The sequence below is a fragment of the Tachyglossus aculeatus genome, chromosome 15 (genome assembly GCF_015852505.1).
Source record: "Tachyglossus aculeatus isolate mTacAcu1 chromosome 15, mTacAcu1.pri, whole genome shotgun sequence".
NCBI lineage: Eukaryota > Metazoa > Chordata > Mammalia > Monotremata > Tachyglossidae > Tachyglossus > Tachyglossus aculeatus.
In genome coordinates this window covers 5,879,489-5,894,720 of record NC_052080.1, presented here as the reverse complement: position 1 = coordinate 5,894,720, position 15,232 = coordinate 5,879,489, and the positions used below count along the sequence as shown (strand labels likewise).

General features: G+C 44.6%; 1 protein-coding gene across 1 annotated transcript in view; it reads right to left on the bottom strand.

Annotated features, from left to right (window-relative positions):
* Positions 1-15,232, bottom strand: part of REPS2 (RALBP1 associated Eps domain containing 2) — a 107,600-nt gene that overhangs the window by 81,385 nt on the left and 10,983 nt on the right. The window contains exons 7-13 of the mRNA XM_038757119.1: positions 12,556-12,632; positions 8,789-8,850; positions 6,659-6,717; positions 4,378-4,435; positions 2,324-2,407; positions 466-610; positions 10-17 (exon numbers count right to left, since the gene is read on the bottom strand). Of these exons, the coding sequence (XP_038613047.1) occupies positions 10-17; positions 466-610; positions 2,324-2,407; positions 4,378-4,435; positions 6,659-6,717; positions 8,789-8,850; positions 12,556-12,632 (493 nt within the window). The remainder of the gene's footprint in view (positions 1-9; positions 18-465; positions 611-2,323; positions 2,408-4,377; positions 4,436-6,658; positions 6,718-8,788; positions 8,851-12,555; positions 12,633-15,232) is intronic.

The window sequence follows — 15,232 nt, the reverse complement described above, 5'->3', positions numbered from 1 at the left end:
CCCTCTTACCAACGCCTCTAAAAACAGCAGAAATACCTGATCTCTTAGATTTCCCTCAACCCCAGAGTTCTTATGTAGATATGTAAACTTTTTCTATAAATTATTTTCTTTTATTAATATTGGTCTCCCCCTCTAGACTGTAAGCTCACTGCGGACAGGGAACGTGTCTGCTAATTCTGGTCATACTGTATTCTTCCAAGGGCTTACTACGGTGCTCTGCATATAATAAGCACTCAATACAATTGATTGATTTCCATTTCCGAGCCAGTGGATATTACTTGCATTTAAACAATCCATACAGATATTGTTTACTTCCATTTTCCCACCAGGGAAAATAATATCTGGTTTTTTTTACAGCCCCAGATTGGATGGCCTGATAAGGTCTGCCGCATGCAAGCACTGTGGAATTCATATTAACCCAGGGAAAAAAAAGGGGGGGGGGACTTGCTTCCAGCTAGTGCTGACCTGAAAAATCTTGATACAGCAAAGGGAACTGATTTACTCCAAAAGTTATGAAACAGATTAGACTGAGATTTGGGCCAGAAAGAGGTTTAAATTCCACTGGGATCCATATGGAATCATGGTTATGTCCTGACTCCTTCAACACAAGCTAGAAAAAGCCCAAAATAATATCAGCACAAAAATGTCCCCCACAGAAAGCAAGGTATGAGTTTTTAAATTTAAAAGAGTGCATTGTTCACATTTTTTACTTCCTTAATTTAAACTGTGAGCCCCATGAAGGACAGGAGCTGGGTCCAAACAGATTCTCTTGCAAGTACCCCAGTGCTTAGTGCATTGTTTGCTGCATAGTAATTGCTTAACGAATATCTCCATCACTGTTATTTTGATGACCATCTACAAAAGTTTTACATGATTCTTCAAAAAGAATTGGGGACAATTTTTCAAGAGGTATCTCTGAGTCCTTTCTCACAGAAGGCAGCAAGTAGCAGATGCTCAGCAAAAGATAAGATCACTGTGGCTTCCTCCGGCCAGAAAAGAGCTTAGGCTCCATAGGGTTTACCTCCTAATGATAACTGTGGTATTTGTTAAGTGCTTACTACGTGCCATCTACAAAATGTTTACATGATTCTTCAAAAAGAATTGGGGACAATTTTTCAAGAGGTATCTCTGAGGCCTTTCTCACATTAGGCAGCAAGTAGCAGATGCTCAGCAAAAGATACGATCACTGTGGCTTCCTCTTCCCACTTCTTTTGGGTCTTTTCTGGGCCAGAAAAGAGCTTAGGCTAAATAGGGTTTAGCTCCTAATAATAGCTGTGGTATTTGTTAAGTGCTTACTACGTGCCAAGCACTGCACTAAGCGCTGGAGTAGATAGAAGATAATCAGGTCCCACATGGGGCTCACACTAAGTATGAGGGAGAAGGTATATTGAAGGCACATCTCCTCCAAAAGGCCTTCCTTTAATCCTCTTTTGCTTTTCTTCAACTCCCTTCTGCATCTCCCTGATTTGCTCCTTTTATTCATCCTTCCTCCAAGCCCCGGGGCACTTAGGTAAATACCTGTAATTTACATTGTTGGGTAAGGATTGTCTCTATCTGTTGCCAAACTGTGCTTCAGGAGAGGGGTACAGCAACCATTATCAGAGAACCAATCCTATTTATTGAGCGGTTATTGTGTGCACGGAGCACTGTAAGGAGAGCTTAGGTGAGTACAGTCTATCAGAGTTGGTAGGCACATCCCCTTCCCACACCACCCTTACAGTTTCCTTTATTTATATCTGTGCCATTTATTGAGCATTTATATACACTGCGCTTCAGTACGTGCTTGGGAAAGTACTAAAGATGCAGAAATCATGATTCCTGCCCTCAAAGAGTTTACAGTCAGGCAGGGAAGACAAACAACACTAAAGCTACAAATAGAGGAAGTAATAAACTATAAGGATATGGCAGAAGTGCTTTGGGATCAGGAAGGGAGTGCTTAGATGACCAGAAGGGCCAAAGCGGCAGCTGAGGGATGCGAGGAGATGAGAGGTCATGGGCTCTAATCTCGGCTGTGCCACTTGTCTGCTGTGTGACCTTGGACAAGTCATTTCACTTCTCTGGGTCTCAGTTACCTCATCTGTAAAATGGAGGTAGAGACTCTGGGCCCCACATGGGACAGGGACTGTGTCCAAACCGATTCGCTTGTATATACTGCCTGACAAATAGTAAGCACTTACTACTATTAGTGTTGTTATTATTATTCAGGAAGACCTCCTGGAAGAGACGTGCTCGCCGAGGAGCGTTGAAAGTGGCAAGAGGAGTGCATTTCCCCCATCTTTTTACATGGTTTCTTAGCTGAGCTAATCCTGATGTTCCATCTTACATTATCAATTCCTTGATAAAACACCAAGCAGGTTCTCAAAGGACCCAGATGAATGAGTTTCAGGTACACTGACACGTTTCTCCTCTGACAAAAAATGACACAAAGTGTCAAATCAAAAAATAAACTGAAAAAACCCCAAGGCCAGAGTTGTCAAAGGCAGATGTGATTATCTCTAGACCCTAAACTCATCGTAGGCAGGGAACATAACTACCAACTTTGTTGTATTATATTCTCCCAAGCGCTTGGTACAGTGCTCCGCACACTAAGAGCTCAATAAATACGACCGATAGATCCATCATCACAGGAGAGGGTTTACCGCTTGAGGATTAAGATTGATAACCCCATGTTCATATGGCACAGACTGATCCATGTTTGTTTAGGGTTTTCTGTTAATGCCTTCAATCCCATGAGATTTAGTTTTGAACTGAGGGAGAACATAATTAAAGGGAGTGTTCAGAATATGGAAATTATCCCTTCTGCCATCTGTGCAAAAGACTGCAGTTTATGAATATGGAAAACAGGGGAAAACCTCAACCTTCGTGCATTAAAAACAGTGTGATGTGATACAGGTAACATCTATGCCTTTTCGGAAAAACAGCAAATCCCGTTTTACAAGGGTTGTTTTGTACTCAAAGCGTTAGCAATGGCTCAATATCTTAACCAAAACACTTTCACGTGGTGCGAGATTTTCCTTCACTAAATTAGCTGTTCTGCCCTAGGCCGTTCCTTCTCGAGACTCTCCGCCTGGCTTCACTCCAGATGACCCCTTCTTGTGGGTCATCCAACAATGGGCAAGAAAATCCACTACTGCAGTTGTTATTGGAACCACAAACAAATGTGTTCTGGCAAAAATAATATTAGCGGTGACAATGAAAACAAAATTTTCTTGCTCAAATCATCATCAAGCAATTTCTTGGGTTTTTTTTAAGGAATCTTGGAAAAGATCCTCTTCAAACTAATCCAGAGGTCACAGTCATTTGACTGAATGACTTCCTTCAATAATGAGGGCTCCGTAACTGCCTTTCAAGGACACCTTTCCTGGAACTCTCAGGTCTGATGCTAGGGAACTGTCCTCTTGTAAAGAAGCAGGGAGGAATTATCCTTATTACAAGAGTTGGGGGACAGGGATGGATTTACTTACACTGTACTCTCCCAATAGTTTAGTACAGTGCTTTGCACACACAGTGCTCAATAAATAATAATAATAATAATAATGGCATTTATAAAGCACTATGTACAAAGCACTCTTCTAAGCACTGGGGAGGTTACAAGGTGAACAGGGGGGGCTCACAGTCTTCATCCCCATTTTACAGATGAGGTCACAGAGGCCCAGAGAAGTGAAGTGACTTGCCCAAAGTCACACAGCTGACAAGTGGTGGGGCCGGGATTTGAACCCATGACCTCTGACATCCGATTAACTGCTCATCTCCACTGTTGGACTAAGCTCCTTAAAGGCAGGGATCATGTCTTCTAACATTTTGCTCTCCCAACTATTCAGTACAGTGCTCTGCATAATGGAAGCACTCAAAAACTGCTATTAAAGGAGAGGCAAAAATAAAACAGATGCACTTTGCCCAAGGGTAGTAATTGTAACCAAAATGATGGCAAGGAAATGAGAAATAACCAGGTTCATTCAATCCTATTCATTGAGAGCACTGTACTATCTTACTTCCTTCCCTTCCCCACAGCACCTGTATATATGTTTGTACATATTTATTACTCTATTTATCTTACTTGTACATATCTATTCTATTTATTTTATTTTGTTAGTATGTTTGGTTTTGTTCTCTGTCTCCCCCTTCTAGACTGTGAGCCCACTGGTGGGTAGGGACTGTCTCTATGTGTTGCCGACCTGTACTTCCCAAGTGCTTAGTACAGTGCTCTGCACACAGTAAGCGCTCAATAAATACAATTGATTGATTGATTGATTAAGGGCTTCTCAAGTCACTGCCATTGGGTGGACGCTATAATTCCCATTTTACCAGTGGGAAAACTGAGGCGCAGAACATTTAAAGGAGAGTAGGGACTAGCAATCCAATAGCCTCAGAAGCTACCACGGCTGCCAGGATAGCTTTCAAGACTACAAACTGGCAAATCATTACAGCCCCCACGCTAAGTGGGGTACACAAAAGGAGAAAGTGTTATGATTTCAGAAGATCTCTGAACTAAGGATTATAAAAAAAAAAAAAACTACAGCACATCATCAAGAAATCCTTCTCATTTTCACTTTGAATTTTCAGGAGACAGGAGTGAAGCCCAAATCCCCTATCTGGTGAAGGAGAGAGCGCAACAGAGCTAATAACCTTCAGCTCTGCCGGATGCTGAGCTCTCTCCGGGTATTGGGGGGACTCCATCGCGGGGAACGTTCATCTAATAGCATGAGCCTGTTTAGATACAGCGCACCGTGGAGTTGGAAGAAACGGCTCACGGAGCATGACGTCAGGGCCTGGATACGATTATTAGGAGAAGCAGCGTGGCTTAGTGGCTAAAGCACGGGCCTGGGAACCAAAAGGACCTGGTTTCTAATCCCAGTTCCGCCACTTACTTGCTGTATGACCTTGGGCAAGTCACTTCAATTCTCTGTGCTTCAGTCTCCTAGTCTGCAAAATGGAGAATACTTGCTCTATGTTGACCGTGAGCCCCGCATGGGACAGGGACTGTGTCGAGTCTCGTTGTATTAATACCTACACTTGGCAGAGTCTGGCACGGAGTAAGCACTTAAAAACCAAAATTATGATTCCTAAAATGAGGAGGAAGAAGGAGGGCTTGATGCAGCATGTAAATTCCTCCGTACAGATGGGCACGACAGGAGGTGGTGAATACCAAAGTGCTGAGGGGGTAACTGTAAATCGGAGACGTTATCTCCGTGGATGAAATGTTCAGATCCGTGTCGAGGCCTCTACAGCAACTACCACGTCCCTGAGAACTAGAAAATCAATACAGAAAACTCTTGGTCCCTCTATCAATCAATCAATCGTATTTGAGCGCTTACTGTGTGCAGAGCACTGTACTAAGTGCTTGGGAAGTACAAGTTGGCGACATATAGAGACAGTCCCTACCCAACAGTGGGCTCACAGTCTAGAAGGGGGAGACAGAGAACAAAACCAAACATATTAAAATAAAATAGAATGGATATTTACAAGTAAAATAGAGCAAAAAATATGTACAAACAATGTACAAACTAGGATTGGAAGCATTCATTGCTCACTCTCCAAAGAAGGGGGAATTCAAGACAGGAGTTTATCCTTCCATAAAAATACCTTATGAGAAGGTGGTATGATAAGCAGTGCGGCTCAGTGGAAAGAGCAAGGGCTACAGTGCTTTGCACATAGTAAGCGCTTAATAAATGCCATTATTATTCTTGGGAGTCAGAGGACATGGGTTCTAATCCCCACAAGTCTGCTGTGTGACCTTGGGCAAGTCATTAACTTCTCTGAGCCTCAGTTACCTCATCTGTAAAATGGGGATTGACTGTGAGCCCCACGTGGGACAACATGATCACCTTGCATCCCCCCCAGCGCTTAGAACAGTGCTTTGCACATAGTAAGCGCTTAAAAAATGCCATCATTATTATTATCATCACTATTATTATTATCGTAGCCTTGGGATTCAATAAACTGCCGTTTCCAAAAAAGAGTGATTTCCAGGCTGGGGACCTAAGGAATTTGTTTTCCAGGATCCAGTGAGGATTATTCCCTCCAGGACTGAGTTTTACACCATCTTGGAAGGCTCAATTTCTAATTTCTAAATTGGTTGCTGTTTATGCTTTCACCAAGTGGATGCTCCTTGCCGGCAGTTGGAGAATCTTATATTGCATTCTCTCAAGGGCTTAAGACAGTGCTCTTCAAACAGTATGTGCTCAATGAGTACTGTTGATTGACATTCACCCCAAATAATAATAATAATAATGATGGCATTTGTTAAGCGCTATGTGCAAAGCACTGTTCTAAGCACTGGGGGGGATACAAGGTGATCAGGTTGTCCCACGGGGGGCTCACAGTCTTCATCCCCATTTTCCAGATGAGGTGAGGCCCAGAGAAGTTAAGTGACTTGTCCAGTCAAACAGCTGACGAGTGGCGGAGTTGGGATTTGAACCCATGACCTCTGACTCCAAAGCCAGTGATATTTCCACTGAGCCACGCTGTTTCTCTTCTCATATAGACTGTGAGCCCTTGTGTGGGATAGCGATTAAGTCTACTCTGTTGCCTTTATAAATCACTTTGACACTGAGTTCCAGTCTTCGTGTTGGTAAATAATAATAAAGGTTTTTGTTAAGCGCTTACTATGTGCCAGGCACCCTACTAAGCGCTAGGGCACTAAATGGGGCACTATTACTATCTCTCGCTCATTGCTAATATTTGTAACTGGAGCTCACCTCCCAAACTTTGCTGTTTCTACGAAGCAGAAAGGAAGAAACATCCTGATATCTTTCAAAGGAAGAAATGAATCGAAATGATGCCGACCCTTATCGGCCGCTTGCTAGCAGAGAAGCGGCGTGGCTCGGTGGAAAGAGCCCGGGCTTGGGAGTCAGAGGGCATGGGTTCAAATCCCAACTCCACCGCTTGTCAGCTGTGTGACTTTGGGGAAGTCACTTCACTTCTCTGGGCCTCAGTTACCTCATCTGGAAAATGGGGATTAAGACTGTGAGCCCAACGTGGGACAACCTGATCACCTTGTATCCTCCCCGGCGCTTAGAACAGTGCTTTGCACATGGTAAGCGCTTAACAAATACCATCGTTATTATTATTTATTTTTTTTTATTAAAACTACCCGTCCTCTATTCTGTCACCACGGTTGCCCTGCTCCACACCCCTCCTTTCCTCCAAACCCTGTTCTCTCTAATCCACCCTTCTCCCCTACTACTCAGCTGGGACACCTTCAACAGTCTTTGTCAAAACGGAAGGAGAAAAATAGAGCCATGAGCGGGCAGAACGGAGTCTAGAATTACAAAACGAACATCGCAGAAACTTGCTGTGGGCAGGGAACGTATCTACAGATTCTGTACTTCCCAAGCGCTTAGTACAGTGCTCTGCACACAGTAAGCGCTCAATAAATACGATTGATTGATTGATTGTTGGACTTTCCCAAGTGCTTAGTACAGCACTCAATAAATACCACTGATTTGGGGAAGAAAAGCGTATTAGTATCTCAACTACCTGAAAAACGGTCCTGCGGATTCTCTCTCCCTGCCTTCCGCCTCCCCCGGACCGAGGTGAAAGTTAGCCAGGCAAGACGGACTCGAGCAGAAGGGGTAAAACTTTTCTGTCTCTACAGATGCCAAGTAACAGCAGGTTGGCACAGAGCTGAACCTCCTAAAGTGGCTACAGCAGTGGTTTTCCGCCCTGCACCGAGACGCGACCTTTCCCCCACCACCACCTCCTCCACACATATAAGCTCTCTAGACTGAAAGCTCACCGTGGGCAGGGAATGTGTCTGCTGATTGCTATATTGTACTCTCCCAAACGCTTAGTACAGTGCTCTGTACACATTAAGTGCTCAAATGACCGACTGGCACACACTTAACGCTCCATTGACTCCATTAAGCCATTTCTAAAGTGTCTTGAGGAAACGTCCCTTTGCTGGCACCATCACAGAGGACATTCATCTCTGTGAATTCCAGCTGGCATCTGACCTGGCACTCTGCGCATTTCAGGCCTCTCTCAGGTGAGCTTTTCATTTTCCAAACATGACTTCTTCCCTGCCAGGTAGCCTTGCAGAATTTGTTTGATCACTTGGAGTTTTTTCTTTGGCCTGTGGCACACCATTTTACCTCTAAAATGGTGGGAGTTTTTTTTGAACAATCTCTAGGCTTCTAGGAAATCACTTTTTTTTTTAACTCCCTCTTTCAGGTTTTTTGTTTTTATGGCAGGAGGGGAGGTTGCAGTTTTTCTTAATGTTCTTTTCCACTATTAAACGTCCTTGTATTTGTTTTTTGGAAGGTCTTTGTCCTAAGCAAAAATGTTTCGTATCATTGAGGATTGGCTCACCCATATTTTGTCTCCCCCTTTAAGACTGTGAGCCCACTGTTGGGTAGGGACTGTTTCTATATGTTGCCAATTTGTACTTCCCAAGCGCTTAGTACAGTGCTTTGCACACAGTAAGCGCTCAATAAATACGATTGATGATGATGATGATGATGATGATCTCATCCTAGGCCAGAGTCCGGCTTTTGATCCCTTCACGCTGAGACGTGGCGTGGACCGGTGGAAACAGCAAGGGCCTGGAGGCAGAGGACCCGGTTTCTAATCGGGCTCTCCCGCGTACCTGCTCTGTGACCTCACTTCTCTGGGCCTCAGTTTCCTCGTCTGCAAAATGGGGAATCAATACCTCTTCTCCCCTCTACTTAAACTGAGTCCCATGTAGGACCTGATTATTTTGTTTCTACCCCAGCACTTAGTACCCATTAAGCAAGCGCTTAGTACCATTTTAAAAAAAGCGTTTGACAAATACCATCAATAAACTGACCTTGCTGATGATACTGAGTAAGAAGTTCAGTGAAAATGTTTGAAGTGAATTTAGGGTACCCCCTGTAAGAAAAAACTGGGGAATCACTTTTTCCCCTAAACCCAATCTGCCCGGCCTAATGCCTTGCACAAATACGGTGCCTTTTTCTTGGGAACCCAAAGCTGCAATGTCCCAAATATATGCAGAACTTTTCCAATTTTGCTTCCCGGCTCTTTAATTTTGCAAGACTAGCTTTTCTAAAATTGTCCATGGGTATTCAAGTTGTATTTTCTGAGCATCTTTTTACATTCAGGCGGTTTTGAAATGGGCATTAGGGAGCCCATTTAAATCAATGGCATTTATTGAGCGATTTCTGTGTGCAGAGCACTAACAGCTTGTAACAGGGAAGAAACGTTCCCTGTCCACAACAAGCTTACAGTCTAAAGTCCAGGTATTTAGTAAGTGTGGTGTACTATGTGTCGGGCACCACGCTGGGGTAAACACAAGCTACAGTCCACAGTTGGCCCCCGTTCCGTAGAGGATAATCTAGGTGGGGGACCAAGGCATGTAGGAAAGGGAAAGAAATTCCAGACAGAGTGGAATGCCCTGAATCGGCTGAGGAAGTGAACAGTTGCTGGATTCGAAGGGCGGACGTGCTATCTCGTGCTCGCAAAGACATCTGAAATCTCCCCGTGTCCACCTATATGGGCATGCAACTGAGGCCAAGCCCTCTCTTCCCTATCTCAGCTTCTCCCTTTTAAGCACCTGGGTCCAACCCCTTTCGCCCTTTGATAGTTTGCCCCCGCCCCACAGTCCCACGTGGGGCTCATAGTCTTAATCCCCATTTTCCAGATGAGGTAACTGAGGCACAGAGAAGTTAAATGACCTGGGGCAAGTCACTTCACTGTGCCTCAGTTTCCTCATCTGTCAGATGGGAATTAAATCCTAATCCCTCCTTCTTAGCCTGCGAGTCCCATGTGGGATAACTCGATTTTCTTGGCACAGTACAGAGCATGGCACATAGTGAGCACTTGACAAGAACCATCATACTAACAATAAGTTTATTTTAATGTCCGTCTCCCCCCTAGTCCGTAAGCTCCTTGTGGTCAGCATCGTCTATATCCATTCTTCTGCACTGTACTCTCCTAAATGGTGAGTGAAGTGCTCTGCACATAAATGCTCAATAATTATATTTAATTCAATCACGCTTGATAAAGAAGCATTCCAGAACAATCCCTCACAAGGATAGGCTTTTCAACAAATTGCACGAGAAGGCAAAACTTTGCACTAACTCTTAAAACATGTGTTTCCATCCCAACCATTTTTAGGTTTGCTCCTAGATATCCTGAGCGAGACCTGCATAATTAAAGTCCCCTATTAAGAGTTCTTGCTCTCCATAAAAAATGTGGACTGCGCACTGTGGACAGGGAATGTGTCGCCTTACTGTTGCACCGTACTCTCCGAAGCACTTAATACAGTGCTCTGCACTCAGTAAGCGCTCAGAACGGTTGAATGGACTGTATGAGCTACCCAAGTGGAAATAATAATAATAATAACGATGGCATTTATTAAGCGATTACTATGTGCAAGGCACTATTCTAAGCACTGGGGAGCCTGCATGGTGATCAGGTTGTCCCACGTGGGGCTCACAGTCTTCATCCCCATTTTACAGGTGAGGGAACTGAGGCCCAGAGAAGTGACTTGGCCAAAGTCACACAGCTGACAATTGGCGGAGCCGAGATTTGAACCCATGATCTCTGACTCCAAAGCCCGGGCTCTTTCCACTGAGCCACGCCGCTATCACAGTCTTACTGTGCATATTACTTGGGAAGAGGCTGTTTATTTCTTTTGCCTTCATCTGACTCCAGAAGAAGTTTCCTGCCAATCACATCTGTCCTCTAGACCGTAGGCTCATTGCGGGCAGGGAATACGCCAAACACCTCTGGTACAGTGTACTCTCCCAAGAGCTTAGTACAGTAAGCGTTCAGTAAATACAGTTCATTGATTGATCAGATGAAAGGGGAGAATATCGAAATCTCAGAGACAAGATCTCTCTTACCTTAGGTCTCACGGCAGGCAAGTGGTGGAGCCAGGATTAGAACCCGGGTCCTCTCATTCTCATTCCGAGGCCTGTGTTCTTTCCACTAGACCATATCAATCGTATTTATTGAGCGCTTACTGTGTGCAGAGCACTGTACTAAGCGCATATGCTGCTTCCTTTCAAGTGCTCGGCTATTTTGATACATGCTTTAAGACTTGAGTAATGTGGAGGATGACCAACACAGGATATTAGACAAGTTCCTCTATCTCACGTTTGGTTCATCGCTTGAACTGAACTTAAGATCCAGGAGGTGTGTTTTCTACTTCATAGGTACAAATATCACCAGAAATATCATCTATTTCATACCCTGGTATTGCTGTTTAGAACCCTCCCGCTTTATTACCTCCCTCTATATGGAGATGTCCGTAAACCTTGGCATTTTCTTCAATATTTTAAATTTAAAACAGGGAAGCAGCATGCCCTGGTGGAAAGAGCACGGGCCTAAGAGTTAGAGAACCTGGGTTCTAATTCCAAATCTGCAGCTTACCTGCTGTGTGACCTTGGGCAAATCGCTTCACTTCTCTGTGCCTTTCATTCCTTCATTCAATTGTATTTATTGAGCGCTTACTGTGTGCAGGGCACTGGACTAAGCACTTGGGAAGTACAAGTTGGCAACATATCAATCAATCGTATTTATTGAGCACTTACTGTGTGCAGAGCACTGTACTAAGCGCTTGGGAAATACAGGTTGGCAACATATAGAGACAGTCCTTACCCAACAGCGGGCTCACAGTCTAAAAGGGGCTCAGCTCCCTCACCTGTAAAATGGGGGGTTAAGACTATGAACATACTTGGAACACGGACTGTTTCCACCCTCGTGTCTACCCCAACATTTCGTATCATGTCTGCCGCTTAGTGAACATCTTTTTGGAAATAAAAAATTAAAAAAAAAGAGTGCCACTTCCAAGTTGCCGGCCTCAGAGGCAAGAGCCAAGGCAGAGAGGAGGGAGGATGCACGAAAGAAAAATACAGCAGGGCTGCAGCAGAAATGGACAGGAAGGAAGCTGACTTACAGAAAACCAGGCTTTTCAGTATAAAACTGAACAAATGGTCACCTTAGTCTGAATACTTACGCCAAAGTAACAAATTGGAGTTTTAGGGTTTTGGGGGGTGGGGGAGGGAGGGTTTAAGTGTAGTGGATGAAAAGAACAATGGCCCCGAGGAACACACAGTCACACATAAACAGACTGCAATAAATATTTTAAGGAAGGAAGGCTGGTGAAGTAAAGCATGGTTTCTTAACAGTGTACAACAGAAAGTCCCCCCAAACACGTAGGTGCTCATTCCACTCCCAGGGCCACTTACATACACATTCTTATATCCTGTCGCTTCCCTTACCTGGTATTTATTTTAATATTGGTCTACACCAATAGACTGTAAGGTCCTTGGAGGCCCGGGATCCTGTCTGCCCACTATATTGCACTCTCCCAAGCACTCAGTCGAGCGCTCTGCCCACCCTAAAGCCCCGTGATTCCAACAGTTGAACAAGCCCTCTCCATCTTGGCCATGCACAACTGAGTAATGCTCACAGAAACGGCAGAAGGCCAGAAAAGAAGCCATTCTGGGTTTTTATCATCATCATCAATCGTATTTATTGAGCGCTTACTGTGTGCAGAGCACTGTACTAAGCGCTTGGGAAGTACAAATTGGCATTTTTATGGATATGGTGTGCCTGTGAAATGCTCACCCTCACTCTTGCATTTGGTCTCCGTGTTGGCATCACCCTCTTTGCACCAAAGGGCAGCTCCTTTTTCACTCATCTTCCTGGAATTAGAAATGGTGCAACTAACTTGGTGGTTACTATAGTCCCCCAATGAGGATCACACAGTGATACCGATTGGGCAGCTACTATGTGCAGAGCTCCTGGGAGAGTCCAATATAACAGACTCAGTGGACATGCCCCCTGCCCAAAATGAGCTTACCATCTAGAAGGCCACTGATTCATTCATTCATTCAATCATCATCATCATCAATCGTATTTATTGAGCGCTTACTGTGTGCAGAGCACTGTACTAAGCGCTTGGGAAGTACAAGTTGGCAACATATAGAGACAGTCCCTACCCAACAGTGGGCTCCCAGTCTAAAAGGGGGAGACAGAGAACAAAACCAAACATACTAACAAAATAAAATAGATACTAAACGCTTGGGAAGTACAAGTCGGCAACATAGAGACGGTCCCTACCCAACAATGGGCTCACGGTCTAAAAGGGGGAGACAAAGAAAACAAAACATGTAGATAAGTGTCAAAATCGTCAGAACAAATAGAATTAAAGCTATAGAATAATAATGTTGGTATTTGTTAAGCGCTTACTATATGCAAAACACTGTTCTAAGAGCTGGGGGGACTACAAGGAGATGAGGTTGTCCCATGTGGGGCTCACAGTCTTAATCCCCATTTTACAGATGAGGGTATATGCACATCAGTAACAAAATAAATAGAGTGGTAAATATGTACAAGTAAAATAAATAGAGTAATAAATCTGTACAAACATATATAAAGGTGCTTAGAACAGTGCTTTGCACATAGTAAGCATTTAATAAATGCCATTATTATTAATGGATTCCATAGGCATGACGTTTCCTTCCCACGAGCAAACTTACAGTCCAGAGGGGGAGACAGACTTTAATGGAAATCCAATCAATCAATCGTATTTATTGAGCGCTTACTGTATGCAGAGCACTGTACTAAGCGCTTGGGAAGTCCAAGTTGGCAACATATAGAGATGGTCCCTACCCAACAGTGGGCTTCCAGTCTAGAAGGGGGAAATTATGGGTATGGATGGAAGTGCTGAGGAACGGGTGAAGGAAGGGTGCCAATCCAATACCAGGGTGATTTAGGATTTACTGATGTCCGGGAGCCAAACACGCCCACGGTCAGGGATGAAAGTAGAAGGCATCCACTCAGGATGGGATGTGGGGGGCGATGGATTATTTAAAGGAGCCTCCTCCTCTGGAAATGCCTGGCCCTTCTGATAAGAGCAGCTGCTGCCGGGTGCAGTGGTTTTTTTTTTTTTTTTTTTGGGTGGCATTTGTTAAGCGCTTACTATGTTCTAAGCGCTGGGGGGAGTGTACATGGTGTTCAAATTGTCCCACGTGGGGCTCACAGCCTTAATCCCCATTTTACAGATGAGGTAACTGAGGCTCGGAGAAGTGACTTGCCCAAGGTCACCCAGCAGACATGGGGCAGAGTCAGCATTCGAACCCATGACCTCTGACTCCAAAGCCCGGGCTCTTTCCACTAAGCCACGCTGCTTCTCTCAAGCAGCGTTGGGGGGAAACTTCTCCAGTGCGGGCCAGGGCAGGGCACGGGGTTTGGCAGGCCGGTGACCGCCCAGTGGCTGGGCAGACTTGCGTGGATATATAATAATAATAATAATAATAATAATGGCATTTATTAAGCGCTTACTATGTGCAAAGCACTGTTCTAAGCGCTGGGGAGGTTACAAGGTGATCAGGTTGTCCCACAGGGGGCTCACAGTCTTCATCCCCATTTTACAGATGAGGGAACCGAGGCACAGAGAAGTTGAGTGACTTGCCCAAAGTCACACAGCTGACATTTGGTAGAGCCGGGATTTGAACCCATGGCCTCTGACTCCAAAGCCCGGGCTCTTTTCCACTGAGCCACACGGCTTCTGTATATATATATACGTATATATATATATATACATATATATATATACATATATATATATCTCCGACAGCAGGCCCATCCACCCTCTGACCCTGGTCATTTTCTCCAGGGCATCCCACCGCTCTGTCAATCAATCGATGGCGCTTATTGAGCGCCTTCTGTGGGCAGGGCACTGTTCTAAGTGTCTGGAGGACTACCACACAACAGAGTTGGTGCACATGCCCCCTGCCCACAGCGAAGCAGCGTGGCTTAGTGGAAAGAGCACGGTCTTGGGCGTCGGAGGTTATGGGTTCTAATCCCGGCTCCACCATTTGTCTGTTGCGTGGCCTGGGGCAAGACACTTAACTTCTCTGGGCCTCAGTGACCTCATCTTTAAAATGGGGATTAAGTCTGTGAGCCCCATGTGGGACAACCTGATTGCCGTGTATCTACCCCAGTGTTTAGAATACTGCTTGGCACATAGTAAGCACTTAATCAATCAATCAATCAATCGTATTTATTGAGCACTTACTGTGTGCAGAGCACTGTACTAAGCGCTTGGGAAGTACAAGTTGGCAACATATAGAGACGGTTCCTACCCAACAGTGGGCTCACAGTCTAAAAGGGGGAGACAGAGAAATGCCATTATTATTATTATTATTATAAATTCCATCATTTAGTAGTAGTAGTGATACTAAGCTTCCCGTCTAGAGAGGGAATTAATGTCCTCCCACACCTAGATGGTGAGCCCTGC